This window comes from Melopsittacus undulatus (assembly GCF_012275295.1).
Source record: "Melopsittacus undulatus isolate bMelUnd1 chromosome W unlocalized genomic scaffold, bMelUnd1.mat.Z SUPER_W_unloc_3, whole genome shotgun sequence".
NCBI classification, from domain to species: domain Eukaryota; kingdom Metazoa; phylum Chordata; class Aves; order Psittaciformes; family Psittaculidae; genus Melopsittacus; species Melopsittacus undulatus.
The window spans coordinates 1,812,697-1,826,538 of record NW_022993945.1 but is presented as its reverse complement, the minus strand read 5'-3'; the positions used below and the strand labels follow the sequence as shown (position 1 = coordinate 1,826,538).

The following is a 13,842-nucleotide window of genomic DNA, read 5'->3' as shown; positions in this document are numbered from 1 at the left end:
GTGTCAGGATTTTCCTTATTCAAAAGCCAATAAATTCTGGTTTTCTTTGGCCAATATTAAGCAAAGAAAGAGTCCTTTAAATCCAAGACAGCAAACCATTTGATTATTATTCAATTTTGTAACAAATGCCTATACCCCCCTTCCTTGGCAGTTCCGTAAAGTCAAGCTGCCATTGTTGGCCTGGTCCATTTGTTCCCTTTTAGATTTTTCCAGATTGCAGGGTCACTTATATTACTCTCCATTGCCTCCCAGGGCCATCTCTCTCCCCGGTTATTTCCCCCACAAACACAGCAGTTAGTTACATTCAATGCTTTAGCTATATTTTCAGCAAGATTTACAAAGAGATTTTTTTTATCAACTGTGGGAATTTCATATTGGACTCCAGTTTCCATTTCATGATAATACATGATGTTGTATTGACTCTTTATATTTTTCTTTGATCTTAATACTAATAATCACATTTGGGTCTTCTCCAGTTTAAGCCCAATTTTAGTTACTTTTTTTTTTCTGTTTCCAATTTTTCAGTTAAATTTCAGTTAAATTTACTGGCTTGCAGGCACGGGTTGTACAGCTATTCCTGCTATTAAACCTCATAGAGTCTTACATTGATAGTCATATCTCCAGCCTGCAGTATTCCAGCATACACAAGACCATCCTTTTCTTCCACAGAGGTGTATCCACCTGGGCAAATATATTTTGGTTGGCTACTATAGTACCACCTCCACTCTAAACTTCCACAATTAGTATCTAAATTATCATCTATAATATCACATGCATCAAAAATTATTGACAGTGAAGGTACTCGAATTGGTTATAACTTCATTGTAACTTATTCCAATTAATCTTCCTTCTGAATTTGTTCTCACTGAGTTTGATTATATATGCAACTGCCTTTCTTTGTTCCTTTGCATTCATAAACGGTGTGGTAGATCATTATTTGAGAGATTACTCTCCCTTGTCTAGTTGTGGTAATGCATTCACTACAGTTGTTGTGAATGATTTTCCTATCAGAACTGACACCAAAAGAGGTCCGGTCAGGATCATAGTGCTCAGCGGTCACAGCCCCAGGGGTTGCAGCCCTCGGCAGACCTTTTCAGCTGCAGCACGGATTCCCTCCGGTCTTGCCCTCTCTGGTAGGTTAAAGGTATATTCCCCGTCGGCTACTATGGCAGTAGTATTTGACCCACAACAACTGCTCCAATGAGGTGGTAATTTCACACCGAATGCAAAAGAACTGTAATTGATTTCTCAAAAATTGTTCATGGTCTCCCCTATGAGTAATAATATACTCCAAACAATTGGGACACTTACATCTAATATACAAATTACAGTGTTTGCATATAGGACATGGACTGGTACTGGCCCTTATCCTATGGTTTCTTAAAATAATTTCAACTATATATATCTGCATTTCCCATATCAAATTTACAGGAGTCAATATGAATTCCCTCAGTTACTTATCCAAGTCCTCTTGAGGGTCAACTTGGTGTCTCCGGGTTCAGTCACAACTTTCCATTCTTTTATGGGTCCTTTTACTCATGACGCGTGTGTCCACCCTTTTTCAGCAGTTCTTATTGCCGTTTCTGTAGTTAAAAGAACAAAAAATGGTCCCTCCCAACGAGGGGATAAATTTTTTGCTTTCCAGTTTTAGTATCACAATCTGAACAACATCTCTTTAGCTTTTAGTTTTTCTTGTCCTTTTCCAAAGCCAAAATTAAGGGATCAGAAAGAGGTCTAATTTTGCACTCTGTCACATCTGCATACATTACTTCATTCCATTTTCCTTGTCACCTCAAAACAACATTAATTATAACAATGTATCATAATTCAAAGTTCAATTTTTGGGCCATTTTCCTTGATCTTCCAAAGTATATGAAGGTCAGCATTGGTTACAATATTTTACCAACGTTTTCTTGTTTACAGAGGCCCCAGAAGATCCTCTCAGTTCTTTCTAATGAGCCAAAATGTAACCCAATGGGCTTTTCCTCAGAATTTCCTTGTTTTGACCGGCTCCCATTTCAGTCAATCTTTTACAGATCTCTATAGCTTCTCAGTGCTCTGCAAATGCACTTATGAAAATATGAGAGCACCTACACAAGTTTCAGTTACAGAAAACCTTTGCAATCATGCCTCTTAATTTTTTTTTTTTTTTACATTTTTTACAATTTTTTTTTCCAGTTTGTGTTTTTTTCTCTCTTTTTTTTTTTCTTTTAATCTTATACACAGGACAGAGACAGGACCACAAAACACAGACACTTCGTCCGTCTCCGGCCGCTCTCCTCGCGGAGACACGGAACCGCGGATTGGGACTCCACACTCGCTTCGTAGCTATGCTACGTCTCAGTCACACAGAAACACAAAGTTACACATGGGATCCCCCACTCATACTATGGTTCCGCTTACCCTCCTCACGGTTCTCAGAATTTGAGATACAGCAGAAACCTGGTGGGTTCGCTTACCCTTCACCTGCCCCCCTAGCAGGTCCGTCCTGGCTCCCAAAACTTGGGATACAGCGAAAACCCGGGCTCACCCGATCCGCTCCCAGGATCGCTAGCAGCCGCTCTATCGGTCGGCGAGCCCCCCGCTTGCAAGCCATACCAACCAAGGGGAACTTCGCTGTGCGCCAGACGTCTCTGCGCGCCTTACCAGCAGCCCCGGGCCACGCGTACGCCTTACAGGCCACCTAAATTACCAAAACCTAAATTACCAAAACCCAAATTACCAAAACCCCAAGCATACCGTTTCTCCGCAGCCGGCACAGGTTGTTGTCTGTCCCCGCAGTGAGCAGACGAGAAGTGGAGGTCCTCCAGGCAAACAGCCTGTGGCGCCGAGGATGTCCACCCCTTGGCCGATCCTGCAGCCGGACAGAGGCCTCCTGCCTGGCTCACCAAATTGATACGCGGATAGACTCCACAACTAGTTAAAGTTGTAAAGTAGGTATGCTTTTATTCAGTGCTGAGGTGCATGGGGATAGCTCCTGCAAAGCATGCACACCTCAGGGTTGTTGTCCCTTTACATTTATTCTCTTAAGGTATACATAGACATGAGGTTGCTCAATCCGCCTATACATATGTATTATCTACCCCCGCTTCGTATTATAATGAGCCAGAAGGTCCTTTGCACCTGCGCAGTGCCCCTTCTGGTCATGGGCAGGGGTCTCAGGATGAAGTAAATGAGTCTTCCTCCTGTGGGCAGGGGTCTTCAAGATGAAGTAAATGAGTCTTCCTCTTCTTAACCTTTACACCTTTTAATCTTCAGACATGGACTTAGGGTTAGTTGGCGCCCAGTCTGCTTCTCCTGCCGCTTATCAGTAGGAACAAACATCTGTGTTTTTGTCATGGTCTTAAGGCTTGGTCACCCAGTCTGCCTCTCCTGCCGCCTATCAGCAGGACTTTTCATCTGCTTTTGTCAGTAGAATTAGCATCTGTTTCTTCCCCTCCAGCAGTAATCACTGCCTTGGCAAGATGGCAATGGCAGGTACTTAAGACAGACAACACTTTTGTTTAAGCAAAGGAATTCCTTTAACTCCCTTGTACAATTTTTCTGTATTACCCCCCTGTACATTGGTTACCCGTGTATCATGCACACACTCAACTGTCACTACAATTAAAAATTTTAGCAACATTCTGCATTCATATTAAACCAAATTATGATCAATAAAATTTCAGATGTAAGGGTTCAACCCGCCATGTCTTCTCTGGTTCTGGTGCTTTCTTTATTCTTGAATAATGTATCCAAGCAGGTTGTTCCGTTATATTCACTGCTGTAAAGGTAGTCAATAATACCTGGTACGGTCCACTCCTCTTGTAGAGGATTCTCTTGAAAAATTCTTAACATAAACCCGCTCTCTGGATCTAAAAGGGTGAGTCGGATAATCCATGCCTCTCGCTCTTGTCCCCAGTATTCTCTTATTTCTGCTAATTGTTTTCCCAGATTGACCAGAAACTCTCAGAGATAGCCTTCTGATATGCGGATAGACTCCACAACTACTTAAAGTTGTAAAGTAGGTATGCTTTTATTCAGCGCTGAGGTGCATGGGGATAGCTCCTGCAAAGCATGCACACCTCAGGGTTGTTGTCCCTTTACATTTATTCTCTTAAGGTATACATAGACATGAGGTTGCTCAATCCGCCTATAGATATGTATTATCTATCCCCGCTTCGTATTAGAATGAGCCAGAAGGTCCTTTGCACTTGCGCAGTGCCCCTTCTGGTCATGGGCAGGGGTCTCAGGATGAAGTAAATGAGTCTTCCTCCTGTGGGCAGGGGTCTTCAAGATGAAGTAAATGAGTCTTCCTCTTCTTAACCTTTACACCTTTTAATCTTCAGACATGGATTTAGGGTTAGTCGGCGCCCAGTCTGCTTCTCCTGCCGCTTATCAGTAGGACCCAACACCTGTGCTTTTGTCATGGTCTTAAGGCTTGGTCACCCAGTCTGCCTCTCCTGCTGCCTATCAGCAGGACCTTTCATCTGCTTTTGTCAGTAGAATTAGCATCTGTTTCTTCCCCTCCAGCAGTAATCAATGCCTTGGCAAGATGGCAATGGCAGGTACTTAGGACAGACAAGACTTTTGTTTGCAAAGGAATTCCTTTAACTCCCTTGTACAATTTTTCTGTATTACCCCCCTGTACATTGGTTACCCGTGTATCACTTCTTCCACTTCCAGAAGACTTTCTCCTTTAAACTGGGACTGATAGGGTCTTCCATATAAAATTTTACATGGTCTAGCCTCTTCTTCTGACCGAGGTTTAGTTCAAGTTCTTAATTCATTTCCTGACATATTTTACTAGTCTGTTGTTTGATCAGTTGAACCATCTTTTCTACTTGCCCACTGACCTGAGGCCTGTATGGAACATGTAGTTGCCAATCAACTTCTAATTTTTTGGTAATTTCTTGTAACTATTTTGCTCTAAAGTGCGAGCCTCGATTGGAAGAAATTGCCTCTGGTATTCCAAAACAAGGTATATCATTTAACAGTGTTCCAATTACTTGATTTGCATTATTTACTCTACAAGGGAATGCTTCTGGTCACTCTGAAAAACTCTTTGTTAACACTAACAAATATTGGTAACCTTCTGGTCTCAGTAATTTAGGAAAATTTATTTGCCAATACTGCCCAGATATCTTCCTCCCCAGTTGTACCAATTTCATTTCTGTTTTCAATTTTAAGATTATTCTTGAGACAGAGCTGAGATTGTCACTAATTGAACTATGATATATAGATTCCTTCCTACAATTTGTCTAAGTATTTATACAATGAGTTGCTACTCCAATGAGTTTTATTATGTTCCTCCTGAAGTATCTTGCAGAGTTGATTACAGGGAATTACAATTCGCCCATCAGGTATCTGAACCCAACCATCTTTGTTTTCCTGTCCTTTGAGATCTTCAATCAATTTTCTATCCTCCTTTGAATATCTAGGTTTAGATTTCTCAATTGTTAGTTTGCCATCAGGGATTAAAGGAATGATTTCAGATTGTTCAGCTTCTTGTTTGGCTTCAATATTGGCCAAATTGTTTCCAATTTCCTTATCAGAGTCACCAGCTTCCAGTAGCCATAGAATTTCTGTAGCATGTTTATATTTTTTTCCCTGTGTGTTCAAGAGCTTTCATTCTTTTCAGATGTCACCATGTTCATGGACCACAGATGCATATTTAGAATCAGTCCAAATGGTTATCCTTTTGTCATTAGCTATTTCCAGGGCTCTTGTTCAGCATGTTCCAGAGGTTTCTTTCAAATCTGGTCAGCTTGAATATACAGTCTCTATAGTAGCCAAGCAGTCGTGTGTTAATAGTTCTGCTGGTTGTTCCTGCAAAAAGGATGCTGGATTGACAACATTAGTGACCACAATTTCTATATCATCGTGTTGTTGCACAAGGGTGGCCGGGTATTTAAAAAAACATGAAGGAGATAACCAGTGGGCTTCTTTCTGTTCCAGGACTGCTGACACAACATGGGACACTAGTACAGTAATCTTTTGTCCCAAGCAAGCCTCTTCAATGTTCATGACAACTGCTGCCACAGCTCTTAGCCATCCAGCTTGTTTCATCCAGCTGTTTTGAAAAAAACACCACTGTCCTCTCAAAGGGTCCTAGTTTCTGAGCAAGGACCAAAGCTATTCCCTGTTCTTCATAGGAATATAGCCAAAATGATTTAGTCACATCTGGAAGTCACAGAGCTGCAGCTCTCATTAGCTCTGTTTTTTAAATTTCTAAAGCCCTCCTCTGCTGAATCAGTACATTCCAAAGAGAGAGGGGTTTCTTTTAACAGTTCATATAGTGGTCTTACCAGAACACCATAATCATTCATCCAAAGACTGCATCATCCTCAGTTCAAGAAGGACAGGGAATTGCTTGAGAGAGTCCAGCGCAGAGTCACAAAGATGATTAAGGGAGTGGAACACCTCCCTTATGAGGAGAGGCTGAGGGAGCTGGGTCTCTAGCTTGGAGAAGAGGAGACTGAGGGGTGACCTCATCAGTGCTTACAAATATGTAAAGGGTGGGTGTCAGGATGATGGAGCTAGGCTTTTTTCAGTGATATCCAGTGATAGGACAAGGGGCAATGGGTGTAAACTGGAGCATAGGAGGTTCCACGTTAACATCAGGAAGAACTTCTTTATGGTAAGAGTGACAGAGCACTGGAACAGGTTGCCCAGGGGGGTTGTGGAGTCTCCTACATTGGAGATATTCAAGGCCCGCCTGGACAAGTTCCTGTGTGATATACTCTAGGTTACCCTGCTCTTGCAGGGGTGTTGGACTAGATGGTCTTTCGAGGTCCTTTCCAGCCCTTGGGATTCTCTGATTCAGTCATTCCCAGGAACGTCTGGAACTCCTTGATGGTTGATGGTCGTGACGTTTCACAAATGGCTTCTTTTTTAGCAGTTCCAACTTCTCTGTTCTCCTGTTATTTCATATCCTAGGTAGGAAACTTGGGTTTGAATTAGTTGGGCCTTTTGTCTTGATACCCAATAATCATTCAGTCCCAGAAAATTCAATAATCCCACCATTAACTAGACATATTCTTCCTTTGTTTCTCTGGCAATTAATAAGTCATCCACATATTGAAACAGAGTCCCCATCTGAGTGGGTGGATTCCATGGTTCTAGTTCCAGTGTTAACTGATTTAAAAAATATTTGGACTGGTTTTAAACCCTTGAGGTAATACTGTCCAACTTAATTGAGTTTTCTTTCCTGTGTCAGGATTTTCACTATTCAAAAGCAAATAAATTCTGTTTTTTTTTGGCCAATGTTAAGCAAAAGAAAGAGTCCTTTAAATCGAAGATGTCAAACCATTTGATTATTATTCAATTTAGTCAATAAGGTAGGTGGATTAGCTATTACTGGATGAATATCCTCTACAAATTTGTTGACTGCTCTGAGATCTTGAACCAATCTGCAACTTTATTTCTTTACTGTCCAGATAGGAGTATTATATTCCAATTCACATTCAATTAATAATTTATATTTTAAAATTTATCAATGATTTTTAGTTCCCTTTCCCTGCAGTTTTAGGGGATACTGTTTTATTTTAATTGGGCAGGGGCCCCCCTTTTTATTTCTACTTTAACAGGCAAAGCATTTTTTTGCCTTACCTGCAACTTCAGATGCCCATACTCCCAGATAAACCTGATTAAGGATTTCTTCTATTTCAGGGAGGTCCTCCTGTTTGCTTTTCTGTTGAATTAAAAGTTATAAACTCAAAACCTAAATTAACTGATTTTTAACTCTCAGTTCCATTTTACCTTCTTTAAATGTTGCTTCTCACCCTAAGAAAGATTTCAGAGAATTTAGCATGCATAAAATTTTATGCATTCCCATTTGTTTTCCAATTTGTACTTTAAGGGCTTCAGAAAGAATGTTTTTGTTTTTTGTTTTTTGTTTTTTTTTTGTGTTTGTTTTTTTTTTTCATTTCTTGGTGGCCAGTAGCTCCCACATTTGTAACAAATTATTTTCCCTCTGATTTAATGCCGAACAAGTTGCTCCTGTATCCACTAAAATTCCACTTTATTTCCTCTATGTCCTGGTTTGAGCAGTAGCAGTCATTTTTCTCCTTCTTGGTAGCTGGTGCAGTGTTGTGTTTTGACTTTTGGGCTGAGAACGGTTGCTGATAGCAAGTATGTTTTGAGTTACTGCTCAAATGTTTGGTTTGTCCAATGGCCTTTTCTGAGCCTCATGCTCTGCCAGGGAGGAGGGGAAGCTAGGAGGAAGTAGAGACAGGACACCTGACCCAGGCTAGCCAAGGAGGTATTCCATACCACAGCACTTCATGCTCAGGATGTAACCGGGAGAAACCCGGAAGTGCTGGAGCTCTGGGGGGATGGAGGAGGTATCGGTCGGTGCTCAGTCAGGCAGGGTGGGATGAGTTATGGGTCGGTGGCTGGTGAGGTGTTGTATTCTCTTCACTAGTTATTGGCTTTATCATTATTATTTGTAGTAGTAGTAGTAGCAGTAGTGATTTGTGTTATACCTTAGCTATTAAACTGTGCTTATCTCAATCCGTGGGGGCTACATTCTTTGGATTCTCCTTCCTAACTCTCCGGTAGTTGGGGGAGCAAGGGGGGGAGTGAGTAACGAGCTGTGCGGACTTGGTTTAAACCACGACACTCTAGTCCCCACTTTTAATTTAACCAGTCTAGTTCCTTGTCAGTCTAGTTCCAATTCAGCCACTGGAGCTACACCATGCACTTCCCCCAGGGCAGTCTCACTTCCAACGTCCAAACTCCCCACAACACACACCGATCCGGTCCCATAGGAGAAGAATACACTCTCCCACATCTGCCCGACATCCCGCCACCTCTGCCTCCCCAGCATTCAGCTCACGCTCAAACACAGGAGCTGCCCGAGCTGCCCTCTTTTCCTCCTTGTTTTTCCTTAACTTTAAACATCTTTCTCCAGTATCACGATCTGAACACCTCTCCAGCTTAGCTTTCAAGTTCTTCCCTGTCCTTTTCCAAAGCCAAAATTAAGGGATCTGACAGAGGTATATTAATTTTGCATTCTGTCTGTCACATCTGCATGCATTACTTCATTCCATTTTCCTTGCCACCTCAAAACCAACATTAATTGTAACAATGTATCATAATTCAAAGTTCTATTTTTAGGCCATTTTTCCTGATTTTCCAAAGTATACAAAGGCCACCACTGGTTACAATATTTTATCAGCTTTTTCTCATTTACCAAGGCCTCGGGAAACCCCCCCAGTTCTTTCCAGTGTGCCAAAATGCACCCTAAAGGACTCTTTGTCAAAATCTCTCCACTCTGCCAATTTCCCATTATCTATCTCACATTCACACACACACACACACGATCCCACAGACACACTCCACATAGTTACAACACTTGAGACAGAGACTAAAATTGTATCAAACTAACAATTAATAGTTATAGCAACCTGTCACCAACACTAAAATCACAAGACCAAAATCATCATTGTAACAAGCCACAGAATAGATGCTCCATAGTTACAACACTTGAAACAGAGACAACAATAACGTATTTATAGCAGTCTGTCACCAATACCAAAATCACAACTGTAACAAGCCACAACAGAAGTCAAATACTAGTAAAATCCAAAACCCTTTCTATAAGACACCCGCTGTGTCTTGCAGGACCCAAACCACAAGATGCCCTCTGCTTCTTGTGATTTTATACCGGTAAAAACCAAAACCTTTTCTACAAGACACCCACTGCGCCTTGCAGGACCCGAACCACAAGATGCCCTCTGCTTCTTGTGGGTGTATACCAAACGGACGCTAGCAGCCAAGTATACGCCTTTACCCATGAGATTTGCTATCTCGATTTACGGAAGGCTTCCAAACCTTGTGTACGCTTACCAAACCCAATTTACCAAACCGAGATGCCCCTTGCATCTTACAGACTATATAAAAGAATACCTTTTATGAAGATGGTCCTTGTCTGCTCCCACAGTGATCTGAATGAGTTGAGGGGTCCGTCCGGGAAAAACTCCCAAGGGCCCTAGGGAGCCCTGTCCTCAGCGGGTCCTACAGCCGAGCAGAGAGGGTCCCATCTGGGGTTCCAAATTGATTCAGAGAAAAATCCAGGAACAAACTCACCAACAGTTTCAAGCTGACAAGCAGGTATTCTTTATTGCGGCGCCGGGAGACACGAGGGATAGCTCCTCCTAACGTGTGTCCCGTATTGCTACACAGGCCATCCTTATATGGTCACTGGGTATATTACATCATTTTCCAGAAAGTCCCGCATGTATACAAAAATGTGATGGTGGTCTTTAAGGGTCATTTACTTTTCCCAGCTTAATTAACATTACAGACATAGCAATCATCCTGTCCTACTTATCAGTTAGTTTAGCTGCATCCCGTCCTGGACACCTGCTAGTCCCAGATACTCCCCATCCCCAGGTCCTGTTTTTCCATTCTGCTTTTCTTACACTTTTTGTACTAAGTTTCTAAGGACCTGATAGTATGTCATCTACCTTCAGGCACCGCAGTTATTTTCCATTAGAAAGCCATCAAACTTAACATTACTTAGAACTGTTTACATATTGTGCTTTTGTGCCTCTTTGTCTCAGCTGCTGTTCCAGATACAGCTGCATCTACGCCCTGAAGTATAGTCTACTTCTGTTAACAGCTCTTTGTGAGCACTCCCAGCTGTTCCTGAGCCAAACATACCTAAGGGTGAGTTGATCAGAACCACTTGATTTTAATCATGCTTTTAGTTTGTCAACCAGAAAAACCTAGATTTCGCTTATCAGTTTTGATCTTGTGTTATGTCTACTTTTGTTCCTTAGGTAAGTTCTTATTCACTGCTAATTCGTAAAATACAGCTTTTCCATGCTTATTTTAATGAGAAGAGATTCACTGTGTAATGTTTTTGTAAGTTATTGAACAGCTTAATTCAGGTTCGAAATCTGTAACCGTTTTGCATTTAAGTATTATGTTACTATAATGCCTTTAAATTATCTTGATTCATAGATCCATGCATTTTTTTTAACTTGGAAAGATATGCTTTGTGTTTAATGTAACTAGCTCTTTTTAAAAAATACCCCCCCCCCCCCCACCATTTGAAACTGTTGTGATCTTGCACAATTCTGTTTAAGATCCATGCAATCTCTACTGGCTCCCTCACATGTACTTTTGACTGGGTGACTATGGCTCCTGAGCCTTGTGTTCTACCTCTTGTGATCCAACTGCTTAGAGAATAAGGCAAGCACATTGTTGTGCCAGAACCCTTCTAATGATCTGTGGTTTAGGAATTTCTTGAACAAGTTGTCAAGATCTTTTAATTTTATTTTTTTTTGCAATTAATATCCTTTGAGGGATTTTTTTTCTTCCCTAATTAGTCTTCAGTTAATTTCTTAATGCAGAACCTTTCACTGTGCTAAAATAAGGTAATGTACTTCAAACTAGAGAAGAGTCCAAGAGCTTGTTTGCAGTGCTCTCTAGTGACAGCTGGACATCCAGAGACTTGCTCATATGACCAGTGTCTTGCTTCCCAAGTAATGTTATGATCTTGTCCCAAATGGCAGCCTTTCATGTTTGAAAGCCTTTCTTTTAACTTCATGGTGCCACATGTGTACTGTTAAATAATTTCATGGTTGTAGAATAGTAATAACCTGTTACAGGATATTTACCATAACTTGTAGCTTAAGTTAAACTTGATTCTTAAAAGTATAAAATGTGCTTAGTCTTAAAAGTTATTTATTCTGACATGCCTGAAGTGCTTAAGTAGTGAAATGATATCTTTTGTAAAGCTTTATTTTAGGTGATATTTTGATGATCTATAGATCATACACCCTATGGCTTGAAAAATCACTTCTGATGAAATGGGGGTCTGAATATTTTTGCTCTTGCTAGCATTCTCAGTGTAATGGTTCAGAGGGACTGCCCTACAATCTCAGTTGCTCGTGGGCCTGTATTTCATCCAAACTATTTGTATAAAGAACAAAGGAATAATTCAATTATCTCTTGCTTTCAAAAAGGGAAGATTGGTTTGATGCTAGATCTGAACAAGCATAAACCTGCACAGAAAACACCCCTTTTGAAATCCCAGTTAGATCTGTAGGCATTAAAATGGTGTCTGTAATTCCTGTTTATCTCAGGGTTGATACCTGGTGCTTCTTTGGGTAAGGATCCAATCGATGTAGGCACATTCCAAAAGACATGTTTATGCACAGATGGACTAAACAGTTCACTGTTAAATCTACAGTTTGTTGAGATATGCTATAACTGTAAGTTCAGTTCTTTACAGTTTTGGCTATTTTGTAGATTCTGGAAATTATACTGAATATTCCTGATGCAAAATTAAACCCTTAAGTATTCAGCCTTTATTTGGATGGCCTAAGCAGTATGCCTTTATAAAGGGTAAAGAACAAATGAAATTGGTTTGGTAATATGTAGTACTTAAAGGGTTGCAGTGTCATAGATTTAAAGCATGCTAGACACTGTGCTAGACAAAGTTGTTTCTCTGCATCCAAAAAAACATGGAAGAAAGGGGAAATAATAGGTAGTGTAGAAAGGAATAGTGTGTGGGTGAGAGCTACTTAGGGCTCTTCCTTCCTTTCCTCTTCCCTGCAATAGATTTCAGGTACAAACTTTGTTTCTGAGGTGCTTTATCCACCAAGACTGATTCCTTTGCCTAAAATAGTAATTCTTCTGCTATTCATTAGAAGTAGAAACACTGACTTTTGTTTTGGATTTGCTTTTTCAGACCTCCTTCTGGATGACCAACGTGTATTTTAACTAATTGTATTGGAAACTAAGTCTCTGACTTCCCATTCATTCCAGCTGATACCAATCCTTATAATGCAAAAAAATCACTATTCAGGATTACACAAACATTACTCTTAAAACTTTCTAGATGATTGTAGTTGCTTTGGTTGTGTTCTATGCTAGCAGAAGCCTTTTTCAAAGTTTACAGTTGACATTAGAGTACCACATTCCCCATTTACTGGGAGCCCTGGGGGCTGGCAATATGGGAAACTCATGTGTTTGCCATGATGACAGTGGAGCAGAAGACAATGTGGAATCTCGGGATCAGCAAATGGAGAACAGTAGAGTACATGTACCTGAAGCAAGAAGCCACCCAAGGGATCCTGTCCATCCACCCAGGAGGGGTCGAGGGCCTCATGAACCAAGAAGGAAAAAACAGAATGTGGATGGACTAGTACTCGACACATTGGCTGTAATTCGGACATTAGTAGATAAGTAAGTACCTCCTCAAGGAATAATCCAACATGAGTGAAAATGTTCTTGTCTCCTTTCAAACTGTGGTTCCATCCTCTCACCAGTCTGCACCTGACCCTGAAGCAGCTGCGTGTTTCCATCTGGAGGCTTAGGAGAGGAGCACCTTTCCTAGGTAATAGAAGTAGCTCCAAAGTGCACAGGTACAGACTCTTCCAGGAGCTGAGAGCTTTCTCACAATTCCTGTATGGCACTACACCCAGGTGGGATGAGGAGTGCTTAGTGTTTCTTATCTGGCATAGATACACAGTTTAGGAAGCAACAAACACTTCAGAGTTTGGGAACTTCTCTCCTAAAAATTGATTGTTGTGCAAGTTTTTTGTTTTCAGGCTGTATATACATTTCTTTGGAAATGGTTAAGCAAAACTGAGAGCTTTGATCTTTGTTAGCTTGTATAAACAGGCTGAGGTTTTCTCTCTAGTTTTAAGTGACTTCCTGTTGTGACTGTTCAACTGTGTTCTTTGCATGCTCAAAGCACCCATTAAGCGTGTGTGGGATATTTATGGTTTCATCATTTTTGTTTGTTTGTTTTGCATTGTTTTCTACAAAGTTTTAAAAGGACCTTTCAAATGATGGGATAAGTTAGCTCATTGACTTTTGGATTAGGTGAAGGCTAGGAATTGG

The 13,842-nt window shown here is 40.9% G+C and overlaps 1 protein-coding gene across 7 annotated transcripts in view; it reads left to right on the top strand.

Annotated features, from left to right (window-relative positions):
• Nucleotides 1-13,842, top strand: part of LOC117438240 (RING finger and SPRY domain-containing protein 1) — a 62,920-nt gene that overhangs the window by 14,239 nt on the left and 34,839 nt on the right. For 4 of the 7 annotated variants that reach the window (XM_034073747.1, XM_034073746.1, XM_034073748.1 and 1 more), the window contains 2 exons: nt 10,548-10,653; nt 12,686-13,182. In XM_034073747.1, coding sequence (XP_033929638.1) covers nt 12,836-13,182 — 347 coding nt within the window. In that variant the 5' untranslated portion in view covers nt 10,548-10,653; nt 12,686-12,835. Of the gene's footprint in view, nt 1-2,909; nt 2,938-10,547; nt 10,654-12,685; nt 13,183-13,842 lie in introns of those variants that run through there. The other 3 variants (XM_034073749.1, XM_034073751.1, XM_034073752.1) reach the window with 3 other exon arrangements.